Genomic DNA, 18,502 nt, shown 5'->3' on the forward strand with positions numbered 1-18,502 from the left:
AGGGAGGGAGGGAGGGAGGGAGGGAGGGAGGGAGGCATAAGCATAAACTGGAAAGGGAAGGGTGGGGTTTAAAAGATAAAGGTCACAGGAGGATGCAAAGAACTGAAGAAAAAAAAAACGTAAAGAAAAAACAGGAAGAGACAGATTTTCTCTCCTATTGACCATCACTTTAAAAAGATCCTTCCAGTTGTCTTCTGGCCTTGTAGGTATAATTTATTCCATTCAGTCCACGGCACAAAGCCGTCCTTTCAGCTAGTGATGTATACATGCACTCTAAATGATAACCAATAGATTTCCGCAGCAGCAGTAATGATGACAATTAGAAGGGTCTGGGTAAACATGTGTGCAGGAGAGACTCTTGGCTAGGTCAGGAAACCAGGGTAGCAGAGGTGGTTCAAGTTCCAGGCATTTGTACAATCGTTCTGAGACTTTTGTTTGAGCCCATGAGGAAATGCTTTGGATTTAGTTTAACAACTTAGACCACGTTGTTTCCATGAGCAACCAAACTCTATATAATAATGTATTCATATTGCAGACAGTTTCTTAACCTAAAACCACGTAGAGGGGGGTCTTGATCTGCAGTCAATTGCTAAGCAATCCAATACCTATCCCCTCGGGGATACTCTATCAATAGTACTCAGGAGTACTAGAACATCCAGTGCTTCTTGGCTTGAGGCCTGCAAGCAACAACTAAAGTCAACAGAAAACAAACAAAGCATAATCAGATAGATATTGTTTACCAAGAGGCACGCAGCCAATCTCATTAGAATTTTTACTAACAACCTAGCACCCCCTCACACACACACACACACACACACAAACACACACAACTGTATGGTGAGTATACCTCAGTGGAAGAGTTATAAGTTTAACCCACCAAGCCCCATGTGTCACTCTGGTTTAAGGCATCTGCTAAGTGGTCTTGGTGATCAGTCTTGGTGATCGTTTGAAGGGAAGACCTGTCGTAGCTCCCAGTGACAGGGCACAACACAAGACATTATGTAAGTACTCTGCATTGAACCATGAAAGACTTTCCCACTGAGTCCAAACAGAATGACTGCAAATAATCGTGGAGTATATCAGCTTAAAGCTATGTGATCAAAATATTTATCTTGCTTCATCATGTCGGGATGCCCTCAGCCTGTTAGGGTGAAAATGTTTGCCCAATAATCATTAAAAGAGGGTTTGATTCCATTTGGGAGGGTCAAGAAAAGACTAACATTATTTTGCTGTTGGTAAGTTGCATTGGATAAAAACGTCTGCTTGATGACGAAATGGTTCATTTAGTTTCTTATTTATTATTGGATCTATTTAGACATCAGTTCGATATCACTCAAATCAAAGGTCACTTTGGTAACTGACAGAGATTGTGGAAGAGCGCCGTCTAGTGTATAAACTTCACAGTGTATCGGAACTAGGGGGTCGTATATTCTTCCGGATCATAGGTACATTTGAAACAACATGTGTAGCAGCTATGGTAGCAGCAAATGTCATGCTTTCCGGTTCAAACGTTTGTGATTGTTGAACAAAATTGTATATATCTTAACATAAATAACACATTATGTCTAAAGATATATCCCCACAAAGACAAGATGAGACTACCCAAGAGGATTCACCATCTAAACGGCAAAAGAAAGGTAAGAAAAAAGCTATGCTAACTCGGTATTGCTGGTGGCATACGTAAACCAGGCACAAATTATAGAACTTTTCTGATTCACCACAAAGTTAAGTAACAGGTCAGCGGTCAACAATATATTGATATGTATTTTGTATATATGCCATTTTAACTATCTGGCCCACATAGATAATGCAGTAATGATGTTACAAATCCACTTTGACGTTAGCAGACTAGCTATAATTCAAGACCGCCATCATCCCTAAATCACTAAGGTTAGCTAGGATAATATGTTATGACAATTTCTACTAGTCGTTCTACAAACATCTCCTCTCCCTCTCTAGACACAACGTATAAGTGTCCGGCGGACTTCGTGTCATTCTCCCACAAACCATGTTCCAGCACTCTGATAGACAGTGTCAGTGACAAAAACACAGAGCTCTGGCTAATCAAAGCCCCCAACAGCTTCAAACCAAACGGGTAAGTTCTCACTGTATAGCTTATGTGAAATTAAACCAAATTTTTCTATAGCTGTATTATTCTATACTCTCTCCTCCCCCTAATATGAGTATCTGCTTAATGCATGTATTATTACCCTTAGGACATTTTAAAATTGTTTTCTTTTAGCAGACTCTTTTATCCAATGTGACAAATACAAATAGAGCAAAATAGTATTTAGGTGGTTAGTCAAATAAGTCTGTATTTACCAGACACAGTACAAAATAACCATCTCAAGTACCACAAAATCGGACTTATTAATAACACTCGTCTATCCTTTGCTTGTTCTTTCTCTTCCCTTCCAGTTTTGACAGTTTGCAGGTCTCTCTCTCGGGTCTGCAGACCCTGCAGAGCGGGAGTGGCCAGATCTACAGCATTCTGGCCACTCCCCCTGGTGCCAACGAGCTCCGCCTCCTCACAAGCCACTCCCGCCTCCCCGAGAAGGCGGTGTGTGGCCCTGCCTTCAGCGGCTTCCTGAACGTGTGTGAGAACTATGGCGACGTGAGCACCAACCAGGCCCCCAAGGCCATCCCTGCCACCCCAGCCCCCTGCATCCCCCCCGGGCTACGACAGCGCTTCCAGCCCTTCGGCAGCAAGACCCCCACCCTCTCCGGGGTGGAACCAGAGAGTTCTCCTGTCCCTTCAGTGTCCTCCTCCAACCCCGGCCCCTACCTCCCCCGTCAACTGGTTAGACAAGAGCAGGAGGAAGAGACCAGGAAGAAGAGGAAGAGAGAGAAGAGGAGCCTGGCGATGGAGGGAGGGGGGAAGAGGAGGAGCGTTCGCAGGTAAGTGTGAAGACGGAGCCTGTGGCTCTCACCCCCAGCCAGTGGGACGCGCCAGAGGGCCTGGAAGAGACTGATCCGAGGGAGGAGAAGAGGAAGAAGAAGAAGAAAAAGAGGGATAAGGACAGAGGAGCGGGGGAAGAGGAGGCAGAGGGTTTGCAGGGTTTAGGCGTCACTGTCAAACAGGAAGTTGAGGTGAAAGATGAAAGGCTCGACTCCGCCTATGGCGATGTAGAGGATTCTGGGAAAAAGAGGAAAAAAAGAAGAAAAACAGACAGGAGGATGACTAGCTTGTAAACTGTTTATATGATTAAGTTAGTTCCTAACCCAATCCCTTTTAACATGCCGAACCTTACTGTTGGCTGTCTGACCAGCTAAAACTTTGTTGAAGAGAACATAGGAGATTGTCTGATAAACGTGGATAATAAATCTAATGTAATTTACAGATGCAGGCCTTGTGGTGTGATTCATTTGACACTTTCCCCAAAGTTTTACAAACTTTGACATGAAAGACACTGGTTATTAAGACAGAAAGCGTCCCAACATTGACAGACAGACTGCACACGCAGTGAAGGACTTGTGATTGCCACATTCCTGTGATGCTTCTTGTCGACAGCCAGAGGGCGCTGCAACAGCCTTCTACAGCCGCTGGCCAGACCTGCTTCTGCTCTGCCTCAGACTGGTGCTCTGCACTGGAGTGTGGTCCTGTTTCTTAATGAGCACACGGGGCACCTCTGGCACAATCACACGTCTGTAATACCTCAGCTACACAGGAACGCACGGACACACACAACCCACGGGGGAGATGGGTGTTTGGGGGGACACTGCAGGTGCAGCTTATCTCCGATATGTGAATCATCCGTTCTGAGTCTACACAACCCCGCACATTTTCTTACTCAGACCTGTTTAAGATAACCCATAAAGTCATATGCGGATGCTGGCGGCTGAGAGACAAGGTCATGGGATGATGTCTTCTTTCATCCTTTTGATCCAGAAGTGTTTTCTTCGGAGGTTTGGTCCTTTCTCCATGGGGACAGAGGGTACCTTCTGAGGTCGGTGTAGTTCCATAGCTTCTGTGCTGCATGGAAGGTGTCTGGGGCATCGTGCTGGATCAGACATCTGACGCAGAATCAAATCGTACACCATATCTATATTTATTCTCACAGATATGTGCAGTATGTGTGTGTTTGTGTGATGAAAAGCTATGTGTGTGTCCAAATGTGATTGAAGGCTGTGTGTATATATGTACCTGTCCTGTGTGTGTGTGTGTGTGTGTGTGTGTGTGTGTGGCAGAAAGATGATTGTGTGTGATGGAACGCTGTGTGGGTGGATATTCAGGTAGCCTGGTGCTGCAGATGTCTTGGCTGTTCAAGTTGTCATGTTACACAACAGGTAAACGGCTCACAGAGACGTGTGGGTGTTCCTCAATATAAACGCCAGGGGGGAAATCGCCTTCACAGAGCACAGATGTTCTCTCCCGTTCCATTTCATCCTCTTGAGCAGACTGTCAGTCATTCTCAAGCAGATCCAAAATGGACACCCCCGACGCTGACAATGCCTCTGTCTCTCAGGCCCACCATCTCCACACGCAACCATGACGGCTCAAGAGGACAACCACAAGGTCACGGGTTCGAGTCACGGCCCGGGCCGTGAGACTGGGACTGCCACAGAAGACGATGGGTAGATATCCCTGTGGATGTCCCCTCCTCCGCAGGCTGTGTCTCTGGAGTGATGTATGGGACAGTGTTATCCTATGTGCTGCCTACAGGCGGGTTTGCCTGTGCAGTGAGCGTTGTCAAGTGAAGTGGATGAATAATTGAATGCGGTCTGAAGTTTGGATCCAACGTGTCCAGCCTACAGAGCAGGACTGGGCCCATGTTCTGCACCCCGGCTGATGCAAATGATAAGATTTGGTGGGAGGGAGGAGGTGGGGGAGCGAGTTGTGCGGGGTAATGAATTGGAGAACCAATTCTCGCCCGCTGTACCCCCTCCCCTCATCCCTCCCTCCCTCCCTCTCACTGCAGTATCCTCCCTCTGTCTCCCCCCCCCTCACTATCGCTCTCTCTCCCCCCTCTGTATCAACCTCTCTCTTTCCCTCTATCAGTCTCTCTCTTTCTTTTTCAACCAGCGTGCTCCAACCAGCCTGCGGCAATGTGAGAGTTTCCATGGTAACGTGAACCTGCCAAGGACCAAGGCAGCATTGAAAGCGAGCGAGAGAGTGAAGAGAGAGCGAGGGGGGAGGGATAGAAGAGGGGAGGGGGATCATCAATGATCTCTTCCCCCCCACCCCACGTCTTCTCCAGACTGGAAGACACAGGGGTGTCTGATAGAATTTAGCTTCAGAAGGACAGACTTTTGCCCCAGCAACTCTGTCCTTCAGTCTCTCTCTCCCGTTTCCACTCCTCTCAATTCTCCTTACCCGTTTCTCTCTCACTCTTTCCCTCCTTTTTTTCATCTTTCTCTTCTCTTAATCTACCCCAAATAAACGATGGAGGTTGGAGTGCAGCATGGGGATGTTGCCCAGGTGACCGGTGCAGGGGTCCAAGGATGACAGCCTGACCTCTCTGCGGGTTTCAGGGCTCATTGCAACAAGTCTGTCTCCTGCTGGCCCCTCTGACCAGAGCTTCTCTCTGAGACGTGTCTCTGAAGAACCACAGCCTCCACCAGAGGAAACCTCTCCAACTCTCTACTTCTCCTTCTCTCCTGTTCCCTGGCTTACCGCAACAACCGGATGGCATTCGCATGCCTGGGGATGATGCACCTCCTCCATCCCTCCATCTCTTCCTCCTGCCCTCCATCCATCCATCCCTCCCTCCCCTCCTTCCTTCTCCCATCTCTTTCTCATCCTCCATTGATACCTTCCTCCTTCCTTATCCCTGTCTTCCCTGCCTACCTATCTCCATCCATCCATCCACCTCCCTGTCTCCTCCTTCCCTCCTTTACTGCCTCCCTCCATCCCTCCATTCCATCCATTTATTCATCCAGCTGTAGAGATATGTCATTGAGATTAGGAAATTCAATTCAAAATCAACTTTTCAGCCTGAATATTGAACTCACAACAAAGTATCAGATAAAGGGTCAGATCAATGATGAGAAATTGTATTCACATTTTAATGTGCCGATTTGTTGAAAACGTAAACTGGAATGTTATTTAAAAACCTTAAGAACTTAATTTGTTTTGTGCAGTTAAGTCACATCTTTTCCATATACATATATCTTCTTGTCAATAAAATTAAGGATGAATGTATTTTGCAGGGAGTGGGTAGAATCTGTTGCTATGCGCTGACAGCCCAGCCAGATCAGACATATGTTATGAAAGGAGTTCTCTTCGCAGCCCGCAGTCTCCATGGCAACCTCAATGCCATTTCCCCCATTGTTGTCTTGGACCAACGTTCGAAATCCTGAAAGCGTTTTCCTGGCGATCTGATTGGCTGGGTCCTGGAAGTCCATCTATGGGCGTTTGTGGTGCTGGGTTGACGTGCATTTGATTTCACTCCGAGGTCATTCCCAGGTGGGAACTGAGGCTTGGAGGAGAGAGTGTGCGGGCGGATTGGAGGGGGGAGAGACCCTGGGGGATAGAAGTCCTTCGTTCGACCTTCACAGCAGGCTGCTGCTGCTCAGGGTAGCTGCTGTAACACCACAGTGGCATGGGGGTGGTGGGGGGAGGGGGAGGGAGGGCAACCTGCAATCTGCCTCCAGGCTTTCTCTGCTCTGGAGAGACCATCGCAGCCCTGAAATACACCGTTTCTGAATCCTCCGTCCATCTCCATTGCGCAGTCCCTGGTGGTTTATCCAACAGCGCCGGCTCTGAGTTTGCTGTGGATCCGAACCTGCTGTTGGTGTGTGTTGTTTAGTCGTGTTATTTCTCTGTGTGTAGCTGCGTGTGTGTGTGTGTGTGGCTGTGCTACTGTACAGGGTGGTGCAGGTTAATCACCTGGCTCCAGGGCAGAGGAGCAGTAGCATCTCTTACTGTGTACTGGTCCACATGACTCTCTCTCCTATTCTCTCTCTCTCTCTCTCTCTCTCTCTCTCTCTCTCTCTCTCTCTCTCTCTCTCTCTCTCTCTCTCTCTCTCTCTCTTTAAACTCCCTACACCAATACGGTTACTATGAACTTGATCCTCGATTTTTCTGCTGTGCTATATGTATGTACCATTTGTGTGTTGAAAATATCTGCTCAATGAATAGTGTGAATGTTAAAATAGCATTTACTCATGGCCAATCAGCTCCATACAATGCCAGATACCTACAGCCAGTCACAGCTTTTATTGTTTAGGGGATTCCTTGTGCCTGGTGGTCTGGGTCCAGCTTCACCCAGCCTCCCCCTGGTGTTTAGTGGGAGGTCAGGGGTCAGGGGCTGGGCCAGGAGAGGATGGCCTTGTGGGTAAGGACCTGAGCCTGCTCTGCCAACCCTACTGTGCCACCATCTGCTACTGGGCAGCTCTCCTCCATCCCTATGTGCCATCACTCCATCCTTCCATCCCTCCTTTCCTCTTTCTCCCCCCACCTCCCTGCGTCAATTTGTCTGTCCCACCAGCGTCTTCGGAAGTTCTATCTTTTCTCATCGCCTTTTCTCTCTTGCGTTCGCTCTCCCTCCCTCTCCCTCCCTCTCTTTCTTTTCCTCCGTCCGTTCTTTTTTTCCGGGGTGAACTAGATAAACAGGGATGCAGCGGAGAGGAAAATGGGTCACTGATGCTTTTTATACCTCCTCCTCTCTTCCTCCACCTCCTCTCTTCCTCCTCCTCTCCTCTCCTCTCCTCTCTGTCTGGTTTAACCTTCAGGAGGCAGATGTGCTTCTGCTGGGGCTGGATCTGCTGCAGACAGGCAGACATGATCACAGCCAGGGACGTCTTGGTCTGATCCTCAGTCTGACAGGACAGACGCTTTTCTCCCTCTCTCCTCGCCTCTCCCATCCTGTTCAGAGATATGCATACATCTGACCTGTTTTGTAAGAGCTTCAAGTTCTGTGAAAAGTCGAACATCGCAAGTAACTGGGTCAAGGCAGTAGTCATGTCTTTCTCATGTTTGATCGATCATGTTGTGTATTTTTGGATCATATTGATATATTGTTTCTGGTCATGGTGCTTTGTATCCACGCACATGCCCGCACACACTCGCGTCCGCACACATATCCACTCAGGAATAGCTGTAGTCTGCTAGTAGATAGCCTGGCTTCTCAGAGGCAGCTCTGTAATCTGAGTTATGTAAAGAGGGATTAACGCCAACTCAGAGAATTGCATAAATAGTCCTTTTGTATCCTGACTGTCACTGTTAAACCCTCCATGTACTCTTCTATGATTCCGTTTCCCTAGGCAATCATCCTCACACCCCTCAACACCCAGCCCCCCCAACCACATCCTCCCCCCCCCAACCCCCCCCACCCCATCCTCCCCCCTCCCAGCCCCCCAACCCCATCTTCCCCCCACCCAGCCCCCCAACCCCATCCTCCCCCCCCCCAACCCCCCCAACCCCATCCTCCCCCCTCCCAGCCCCCCAACCCCATCCTCCCCCCACCCATCCCAGATTCCTAAAATTGCTACAAAATCATTCGATTGATCTGAAGGGTTCACCCGGCAGTGATGGTGGGTTGGGGACTATAGACTGTCGTCCTGAATGTTGCCTGTCTTGGTCGCAGAGGACTCCAGAGCGGCCATTAACATTTGTTCTTCCAACCACTTTATTTAATTTGATTGTTTCTGAGTTATTGAGCGTCCATAAGCTGCATAACACGAATGGCTTTCCATCGAACATTCCAAGGCCAAGGTGAGTTCACAGTCACAGGTCCGCTACACCCTCATACCTCTTACAGTATCCTCCTTTCCTCCTCTTTCTGTCCTTTTCAACTTCCTATTTCATTATTTACTCCATTCATTCAACCTCGCTCCTCCTGTGTTCCCCCCACCCACCCTTCCCCTACCCCCCCCCCCTCCCCCACCTCCTCACCCACTCCCATAGCTCCAGCTCCTCCCTGTTTCTCCTAACCTCTTCTCTCACCAATGGAACTCCTTTTCCCCCAGCTGTCTCAAGGCCCAGACCCCAGACCCCACCGTGGCAGTCTATATCTGGGCCAGGCGCTGTGGTGCTGGCCCTCTCTCTCCTGGAGCTCCGGTGCTACACATGCAGCTCCATCTAAGGCCTGGACACAGGGTCCCTTGGAGAGTTCCAGGCTGTTCTTCCAAGGGCCAGGAGAAGATGGATGTGTCCCTGCAGAGGTGAGGCGATCCTGGGGTTGGCTCGGGGAAGCAGGTGGGTGTGAGGGCAGAGGAGCAGGGGGTAGGGAGCGGCTGGAGAGATTATGAGTGTTAAGCATTTCTTGGAAAACTTGTCCCAGGGCATCAGCAAGATGAGCACACACATACACACACACACACACATACACACACACGCACACTAGTACATACATAGGCACACAAGTAAACGCACTCTTAATCTGTATAGCTATGTGTGTGAGAGTGTATCTCTCTCACACACACACCAACTCCAACACGTACAACTGCATGATTTTGAAATAAGCTTGGTTGGTGAACAACAGACCCACTGTGAAATAGAAAATACCTATTCTCATGATGCTAATCTGCTTGCAGCCCACACAGGCTCAGCTACAGTGTCATTGGTATTCAGTACTCACACCCACTCTGCATCTCCCTGCCACAGCAACAACCACCAACACGACAGTGTCTTTCACAGGTCCACAGTAACACGGCAAGAACTGCTTCGCTTGTCCTTGTATACAGTAGAAAATGCATTTATTAAAGCATAGGCCCAAGAACAGAAATCAAACAAACAACGACTGCAAGATTGCAGAACATATCATGTACCATAAAATTGATAAAGAAATCACTGTACACGCTACAGTGTTTTAAAATCACAGCTTTTGCATCGCAATTTAAACATATTTATTCTCAGTATATTTATACACACAATAGTCAAACATTCAATACATTTTAAAATACCTTTTTTGGGGAATAGTTATGAATTCAATATTTTTTTTTTCCTTCATATTTTTAAACAAATGGATGCTTAGTCTGCAATGTTGGTTAGAAATATTACAACAGTAAAATATATGACAAAAGAAAACATACAAAATTACAATCATTGTTCATTATTTTGCTTATCTGACTGGTATTCTGTAAATTAGAGGAAATAAACTGTTTCAATCAAAGAAACATAAATCAAAATAAATTATTTGAATAAATACATGTCAATGCTTTGAAATTGTCATGCAATTGTCAATCAAATAAGATTGCTCCTAATAACAATAACTAATTTGGCAAGTCATCTATCTCGTTAATAAATTTCCTTCGCAAGTATCCGAGAATAATATGGAAGTAGATGACTAATTGTAATTTGGTTGGAAGAGGGACGTTTTTTCATGTGTTTGATGACAAGGTTGCCGTGGTGATGACAAGGTTGCCGTGGTGTGTAGGTTCTGATGTAACCGAGGTAACTGAACCTCATTCAGACAGAAAGCAAGGAAGATATAAAGAAGGATCTGAGGTGTTCCCAGGAGCTGCGTGTGTTTGTGTAATCTCTGAAGCCTCCTTCTTTATAAATTCCTTGACAGGAAGCAGGAAGCTGAAAGATTTCAGGAAGGTTCTACCTAGACAAACATGCAGTGAGTTGGTAAAACATTCAGGAAGGAAAGTACAGCCAAAATGCTATAGACCTGAGGCCTGGAAAAAGTCTGAATACAAATAGCATTATGTTTGTCCAAAAATATACACTCCAATTTTTCAAATTTGAGCAGATTAAAAAAACAATCTTTATAAGCCATGATTAAAATCTAGATTTGGGATTTTTAATGTTTTATTTTTTTTTCTACAAAATGTCAATCAAAAAGACTTATCTTTAGTCATTTGGATATAATGAGTGTCATATTGTTCAGACGTGCAAAACAGCCCACTGTAGATGAAAATCAAACAGATTTTCCTCAATTTCAAGTTGATGGAATGTTCACGTACCATACAGTACGCATTTCTTGGTCACCTTAGAATAGAACAAACATTCAACGTATTTCTGTCACACAATTTCTTATATTCAGAATCGTCTAACAAGTTCTGTGCAAAACTCTCCTCATCCTCTCAGAGTTTTAATGCACACACACCCTGCTTTTACTCTGTTGTGGAAAATATGACACGCACACTCTGATATTTTCATCTTCTGAATCAACGCTGCCCCAAATAGTTGATCTGTCTCAGATAGAGACCTGAAATATGTTCCCAGGAATTCTATTAGGCCGCGCCACTTGCTGTGATTTGCCAGGGATTAAGTGCTTGTGTGTTTCCCAAATGCAAAACATATGTTGTTTGCTCTGGTAGACCCCCTGGCAGGGAGGTGAAATCCCAATGGACTGGGTTGGGCAGGGCTGGGCAGGGCTGGAGAGGCCTGGGCAGGGCTGGGCTGAGCAGGGCTGGGCTGGGCAGGGCTGGGAAGGGCTGGGCTGGGCAGAGCTGGGCTGGGCTAGGCTAGACGATGCTGGGCTGGCATGTTGGCGTAGTGGATCCTTAGACAGGAAGTCCCTCAAGAATGGAAACAGACTAGATATAAGTTCACATTCTGCTACCCCTGGGGATGTGTTTTTGTCAAGAGAGGACATTTATGTTACAATCTAGATCGCGTAAATCGAAAGACTATGATTTATTGTTATTTAACAGACTGTATTGTTTGACATGACATTTAATCTGGTACTTTATTACAACCCTTTGGGAGATGTGCTCTCTGAAAAGGAGATCAATATAAAAAATCTTAGTTCTTACTTTGCTATCAGAGGTCAAAGTGCGTAGCAAAGACCGTAGTCTTAATTTTCCTAATTGAACCTTCAACCTGAGTGGGGATCAAACCTGGGTCTTCTGCATGTATAACATGAGACATATGGTTCCTCTGAGCACCTGCACCTGTACAGACATTCATCCCCATCCTGTTCTCCTACAGACCCAATGTGTTCCAGAGAACAACCACTCTGGGATTAGGTTTAGCCGTTTATCATTCTTCATTTTTTTTGGTTTCTTTTCAGGGATGATGAATGAGCAAGTGAGGACTGAGGGAGGGAGGAAGAAGGGAAATCAATAAGTAGCCTCCAGAAGGGGGGGGAGGGGTGGGCGCTGTTCGCTGGAGCAGCCGGCCAGGCAGAGATGGAGCATCGTTGCAGAGACCCTGCTGGCTAGCCTTGTACGCTAGCCTGCTGGGAGGGGAGAGGAGTATAGAGAAGAGGAGGAAGAGGGGAGGAGGGGGCAAAGGCCAGGCTATATAGCGGGGCGCTAATTCGTCATCGTAGCAGGTTCACCAGATGCTCGACAATTTACATGGAAACTGTCAAGACCAGCACTCTCTATCTGTCCCTACAGATCTCTCTGGGCATCCCATCCTTTATTCCTGCTATTATATGAATCCAGGTGAAGCCCACTGAGGTATAACCCCTTAGGAAGTGCTGGATTTATACTCTTGAACAGCACGCATTCTGCATGCACCTGTCTATGTATGGGGAGGGTTATGAACGCATCGTCTGTACACAGTGCAGAAATACACTCTTGAGGGAGATGGGATGTTCTTACAGATACACTTACCTGCTTACAGCTCACAGCTGTTCAATAAAACAACGCAGCATCTACCTTAGAGACCTAGTCGGTTATCGCTAACATCACCTGGAGACTCTGACCAAAGGCACAAAACAGTTCTGGTATTGATCCATGCAGTTGAAGCTCAGGGTCTGTGCACCCATTTCCTCTCACATTGGCAAATGAGGACGTTTTATTAGCTGCCTTAAAATACACACACGGTCTAACGTGTGTCGAGGAGTTGGATGTGCATCAACAGCACATCATCATCAGTGGACAAACACCATCAACCATCACTCCTGCTTCACTCTTATTTGGAGGAACTTCTTTAGAGTATGGAGGGGTTGGTGAGACTGGGACAGGGTTGTCAGACCATGCTGTGATTGCTGGGTACTCAGGGGACTCCACTATCGGTCAATAAGCCCACAGCTGACATGGAGCTGGCCCAGCCATTGGCCAGCGGAGTACTGCAGGTGCTGATTGGCTGGCTGTTGACACATGGTGGATGCAGGGGTGTGGGTGTTTGCTGATTGGATGAGCTGGTGCACAGGGGAATTGTAGGTGGATGAAAATGTTCAGAAACCTTTGCGTTTGTTGAATTTTGACATTTGTGATGCTTGCAGGGATGAAGTGTGTGAAGGGCAGACCCAATCTTTATGATTGTCTTTAAACCTTGGATAAACACCCATTATTACTGCCTTAACTTTTGTTGCAGTGAAAGCATGGTCTCAAAAACATTTTTATCCATACGGTCATTACCAAGCTTCCATATTAGACTAAACCTCATTTAAATTCAACAGGGAACAGAAACTTACCTCTTATTGTATTTGCCTACAGTCAAGACTGCAATCAATCTGTCTAGTAATAAATAATTGTCAAAGCACTGTCTTTGGGCTCTGCCTTAGTACATTTACTGTATGTGTGGACTTTTATCTTTAAGACTTACAATATCTAGCTGATGCTTTGCTTCAATGGTTTATTTACCCATAATACCCATGTACAAATGAACAGAATCTTTACAACGTTGTGGTCACACATTTTTGCATTCATTGGTCCATAACCCCTCCGCATGGTGACATCACTAACGTAGACGTTGACACTAGCGTCACAAAGTACCATTCATTCTAACAGTTCCAAAAATGTATTTCATTGCAAAAACATAATAACATGCAATGATTCATAATCACATTACCTCAGGTCACATAGAAATAGTCATTGAAATTTCACCATTTTAGCAATACGTACTCTTTCAGAGAATTGGTTTGAAGTCCTACACATTCTTTTAACAGCGTTGGTCTCATTGAGGTTGTAAACATTACGTCATCGGCTAGCTCTTTCTCCAGGGATCCTATCATCCCTCTGGGATAGTTGGTCAAATCACTAGATCAATCAAGCAAGAAATCAATTTGATTGAGAAACGTTTCCAAGCGATTGTATAAATAGAGACATGTCAATCGTCTTTGGGTTGTCTTGGAATGCAATAGGGCAACATAATATGTGAGAGACTACAGGGTGTGTTAGGTTACCTAAGTATGCTCAGGTAATCACTCTGACTTCCTGTCTGTCTGTCTCCCTTCCTTCCTCTCTACCTCTACATTCTAGAACTGAGGTTTCATGGTCAAGTGGGCGTGGCCTTGCAGACATTCTATTAACAGCCATGTTAGCGGCCCTGCAGGGGAGGAGGATGATTGGTCGGTCGGTTGGTCGGTAGGTTGAGTATCATGTGGGGGTGGAGTCAGGTTGTCGAGCAACCGGCTCCTCTGTTGACATGGAGACAGGTTAATGTGGTTCTGATCGGGTAACAGTAGTATGTTATGTTACTGATGGAGGACAGGTCACATGGTGCTGGTGTGTGGTAGGAGATGGCGCAGGAGGAGGGGGAGGTGGGGACAGTGGTTGGTTGGGTGTTGGGTGGTGGGAGGGGGTTATGAACGATATAGTAGACTTGGGTCACATGATGGTCGCAGCTATAACGTCAGGGGGTTCCATTGATGAATGGAAGCCCTCCAGGTTATGATGCTTCGGTGAGCGTTTACAGAACAGCCATCCCACGCAGGCTCAGGTGGTAGCCTTGGCGTTCACACACACTTCCTTACACACACATTCTATTTCACTTGTCCGCACACACACACACACTCCTTACACACATACATTCTGTTTCACTTAGGTCCACACACACACACACACACACCCCTCGTATGTATGGTATGGCCCTCCCACGTTTGAGCACATGGTGCGATGTGTTACTGTGATGGCTGTAGTGAGTGGGGAATAAGACAACAGAAGACAGGTGATGCTAAAATGAACATTTATAATGACTGTTGTTGCTGTCGCAAAATAATCCTTAAAAAAACGACTCCATATATATTAGCACTAGATTGCCGACTTCACTGGTAATCCACAAGTCAATAAACACAACTCACTACTGTTTTTTTTTCTTTACAAACACAATGCTACAATTACATTAAATATTCAATACTCTTTAAGTCAGTTAATGAATGTTGTTAAAAGCAACCACTAAAATACTAAAAAACAAAACAATAATTCAACCTTTCCAGTCATTCCCTTTTTCTTGTTGTGTTGTCATTTATTAATAGTATATAATAGGCGGAGAAATAAATAGCTCATGAATGTATTATCTGGAGATGGGACCGGCAGCATAACAGAGTGGAGCATAAAGCAATGATATGGTCAGTGTAGTTACGGCAGCATTGCGACTCTCTCCCCCTCCTCGGACCCTAACCGCCCACACAGACAAATATAGGCTATGCCCCAGCTAGGCATGAACCGTGCCGAAGTCAAGTCGGCTTCAAATTCCTATTCACCCATGACCATTTAACTTTACGATTACGTCTAATCTCCTTATTCTTCGACCTATACGTCATTGTGTAAACCATAGTGACTGTACTGCACATTGAGCTCCTTTCGGTAATAGCTCTTTCTTTGAACCCCCTCGAGTCATTCAAGGTTTAGTTTCGAGTCAAGTTCCTGCTAATCGTTTATTCTCTCGCAGGCGTCTCCATGACTACCTCTGGAGAAAGATGTATGCCACTACGACTCATTACGAATGGTGAGGGTGATAACATAACTCCTCGTTTCCGACAGCTGGTACGAGGTTTACACATACTTGCGTCTAAAGCAGAACTAGCATGAAGGCTAAACAACAAACACAGCAGGCCAACAGCAATAACAACATCACAGACATCACTGCAGCAGAACTAACCTACTAATCTAACAAACTAGCTGGCTGACTAACTAACTAGGCGATGGTCGGGATGAAGGTGCGTCTGTCGTCTAGTTGTTCCACTAGTTGGGTTATGCTGCCAGTCCCAGTCAGTTGAACACGCCTCTTCATAACAGCTCAACAAAATCTGACAAAAGATATTTACAATGAGAGAGAAAAAATGATATTGTGGAGAAACAAGTTGTTTAGTTTTTTTTTGTTTGTCTGCATTTTTTTTTTTTTGGGGGGGGGGGGGGGGGGGAGGGATGATATTTTTTTCCGTTCTTTCATTCTCTTTCTTTCAATCTCTGAGAATTGTCCCAATGATGGTCAACAAACAAAAAAAATCCAATCATTTCAGCTAGCATTGCACAGTCTCAAAGAGGTTTGGATATGGGATGGATAGTTTAAGTCCAAACAGTTTGATGAACACAGAAGGGAGGAGGAAGAAGGTCAATCAAGTTCATGAGGGGGTGAGAAGTTCAAAGTTCAGAAGACAGAGGATGGCTGCAGCTGACGAGAACTCTCCTCACACCACGGTACGGAGTGTGTGTGTTTTAATGTTAAAGAAAAAAATCGTCATTAGAAATGGATTTTTTAATCTTTCCCATCGAAAATCAAATGGAGAGAGAGACTTGGGGGTGAGGAGAAGTGACAGGCCTGTCCCCCCCAACACTATGGCACACAATCAATGATGTCCTGGAGGTTGAAGAGATGGCAGAGAATTAGGAAAAGCAGTTTATGGGAGGTAGCCAGCCGCTTACGGGTTAATCCTGCTCAGGTTTAGCACTGGGTGGGTTGGTGGGGGGGAAAGGGGGGTTGTTTTTGATCGGTGTCTTGGAGTGATGCTGAGGCGTCATGACTGACATCATGTTATGGTGGAAACATGCTGGCTTCATGGGTGCGTCCAATGGATGTCCAACACACAAGAGAACTCAAAAACGTTTTGGAATGGTTCTGGATCTATTTGGCACTCGGGGCAAGGGGAAGGGTTGTGGGTGAGGGGGTCACTGGGAGGAGGGGGTAGGTGGTGCAGCACAGGGTCGGAGCAGAAGTGTGGGGTGTGGTCGAAGAAAGTGGGGGTGGGGGGCAGTGAAAGTGCAAAAAGGCTGGGAGAAAAGAGGGGGGGAAGTAAACAGGTACACATGAATGGCATTTTGTTATAATTGGTCTAGGTTAGAGAGAGAGCGTTGTACAAATAAAACTAAAACAACTAGAAAACAAGAAAATAAAAAACATCCAGAGAGAGGAAACAGAACAGTGATATGACAGAATGCAGTCTAAAGTTGCTGGTGCTTCAATGGGCTCAAACTCTTGCGTGACCCTGGACTTCTGTCATGTCTGGCAGGGGTTTGGGGGTGAGGCTGAGGGGGGTGGGGGAGTGAGGGGGTGGGTGTGGGTGAAGGCGGTGTGTGGGGGGGCGGGAAGTGGTTGGGAGGGGTGGGGAGTTGAGCACTACTGTACAGCCACACACCCACTGACATGTGATGATGTAACCTGGAGACAGGTAAGGAGAGAAGTTTGCATTCCTCTACAGCACGTCTCTATGACAAACACGTCACCTAGCAACATAGACAAGACACTGCGATGTCCACCTACTGCAGACAGTTGGGAGAAAGGGGGGGAGGATAGAGAAAGGGAGAGAGAGAGCTAGACAACAGCACATGCACAGCTATATATGCAGTAGAACACACCTTCAGTACGCCAGTGTTGTGAAACCATGTCTGGTCTGCAGTGTTTGACACTAGTTTACACTATCAATCAGGTCTCACTAGAAGCACTAACATAAATCTGAAGATAATTTAGATTATCGCAGAGACATGCTATCTGTTTGACACTAATATCTGACTAGGATGTCAACAAATGCACTCAACCTCTTTTCATGACATGAATGAAAAGCCAGGGCCCCAGTCGACAGCGTTGCCGCAGAAAATACTGGCAATGTTTTGACATCCTTACGTTTCCCCTCTCCATATTGTGGGTCTTGGAAAGCGTGTGTTTCTATTACAGACCAGATCTGGGGAGCAGAGAGCGTCAAACACACTCTGTCCTCAATTCAGCCAGAGACCCATGGGAGAGGAGAGACGCAGGGCTGAGCTGCAACGGAGCGAGAGAATGCACTCTGGCTCTGTGTGTCTCATCCAGCACACCTCAACACTCTGGCTCTACATGGCCTGGACTGAGACACTGTGTGTCAACCTCCTTTCTGGGAGATAAACATCAGAGGTCGTCATTCAAGTTGTACTGTACGACTATGAAGAGAGAGAGGGATAAGGTGCGTGATTATACACAAACTAGCTGAAGCTTGGGCAAGGATAGACGGAAGGTTAGATGTACAAAAGGCCTGATGAGGCCTACCTGATATGTAGCTCTATTTGACCCACTAAACACAGAAACACTCTAATCTACAATAGGTTCCAGAACGTCCAGAAGAGTGATATGGAAACTTAAGCAGAGGTGAATACATTCATGGAACCTAAATAGCTCCAAAGAAACCTTTTTTTTTTCTTTTTTACAAAAAAGAATTGTTGCCACCATCCAGTAAGCGCAACCAGCACATCATAAAAATGATCTAAAGTATATTGAAATGAAAGTTATCTCTCGAAGAATAATTTTATGCCTAGACAACTTAAACCCAAAATACTCATTCAGGCGTTTAGTTAAATTCATATTTGTTCAAGAATGTCCCTGTTATTTACTGGGACATTACGGCTTGAATCAGGCCAACCCACAAGAAAGGTCTCCAAACCACTTCTATTACACCTGCTTGGTCATAGTGAATCACAACTAATGCTTAAAATATGTTAAAAGTATATCAATATGCTCTTCCAT

The 18,502-nt window shown here is 46.0% G+C and overlaps 1 protein-coding gene and 1 long non-coding RNA gene across 2 annotated transcripts; one reads left to right on the forward strand and one right to left on the reverse strand.

The window, feature by feature from the left end:
- The first annotated feature begins 1,432 nt into the window (after nt 1-1,432).
- Nucleotides 1,433-3,338, forward strand: polr1g (RNA polymerase I subunit G). Its single transcript, XM_084674523.1, has 4 exons — nt 1,433-1,637; nt 1,960-2,095; nt 2,419-2,898; nt 2,937-3,338. The coding sequence occupies exons 1-4, from the start codon at nt 1,562-1,564 to the stop codon at nt 3,190-3,192; spliced, it is 948 nt and encodes a 315-aa protein (XP_084530649.1). The 5' UTR covers nt 1,433-1,561; the 3' UTR covers nt 3,193-3,338.
- A 5,591-nt stretch (nt 3,339-8,929) lies between these two features.
- LOC146257151 (uncharacterized) lies at nt 8,930-17,021 on the reverse strand. Its single transcript, XR_014729993.1, has 3 exons — nt 9,847-17,021; nt 9,522-9,616; nt 8,930-9,177 (listed from the first exon to the last, which is right to left on the reverse strand). It is a non-coding gene; the product is annotated as an uncharacterized LOC146257151 (long non-coding RNA).
- Between the last annotated feature and the right edge of the window lie 1,481 nt (nt 17,022-18,502).

This window comes from Hypomesus nipponensis, chromosome 15 (genome assembly GCF_054491055.1).
Source record: "Hypomesus nipponensis isolate SF chromosome 15, ASM5449105v1, whole genome shotgun sequence".
Lineage (NCBI taxonomy): Eukaryota > Metazoa > Chordata > Actinopteri > Osmeriformes > Osmeridae > Hypomesus > Hypomesus nipponensis.

Bases quoted from the DNA above. Each gene is read 5' to 3' on its own strand.
- polr1g (XM_084674523.1), top strand. From the start codon at position 1,562: ATGTCTAAAGATATATCCCCACAAAGACAAGATGAGACTACCCAAGAG. The intron at 2,096-2,418 runs GTAAGTTCTCAC...CTTCCCTTCCAG, and splicing joins AACAGCTTCAAACCAAACGG to TTTTGACAGTTTGCAGGTCT. The intron at 2,899-2,936 runs GTAAGTGTGAAG...TCTCACCCCCAG, and splicing joins AAGAGGAGGAGCGTTCGCAG to CCAGTGGGACGCGCCAGAGG.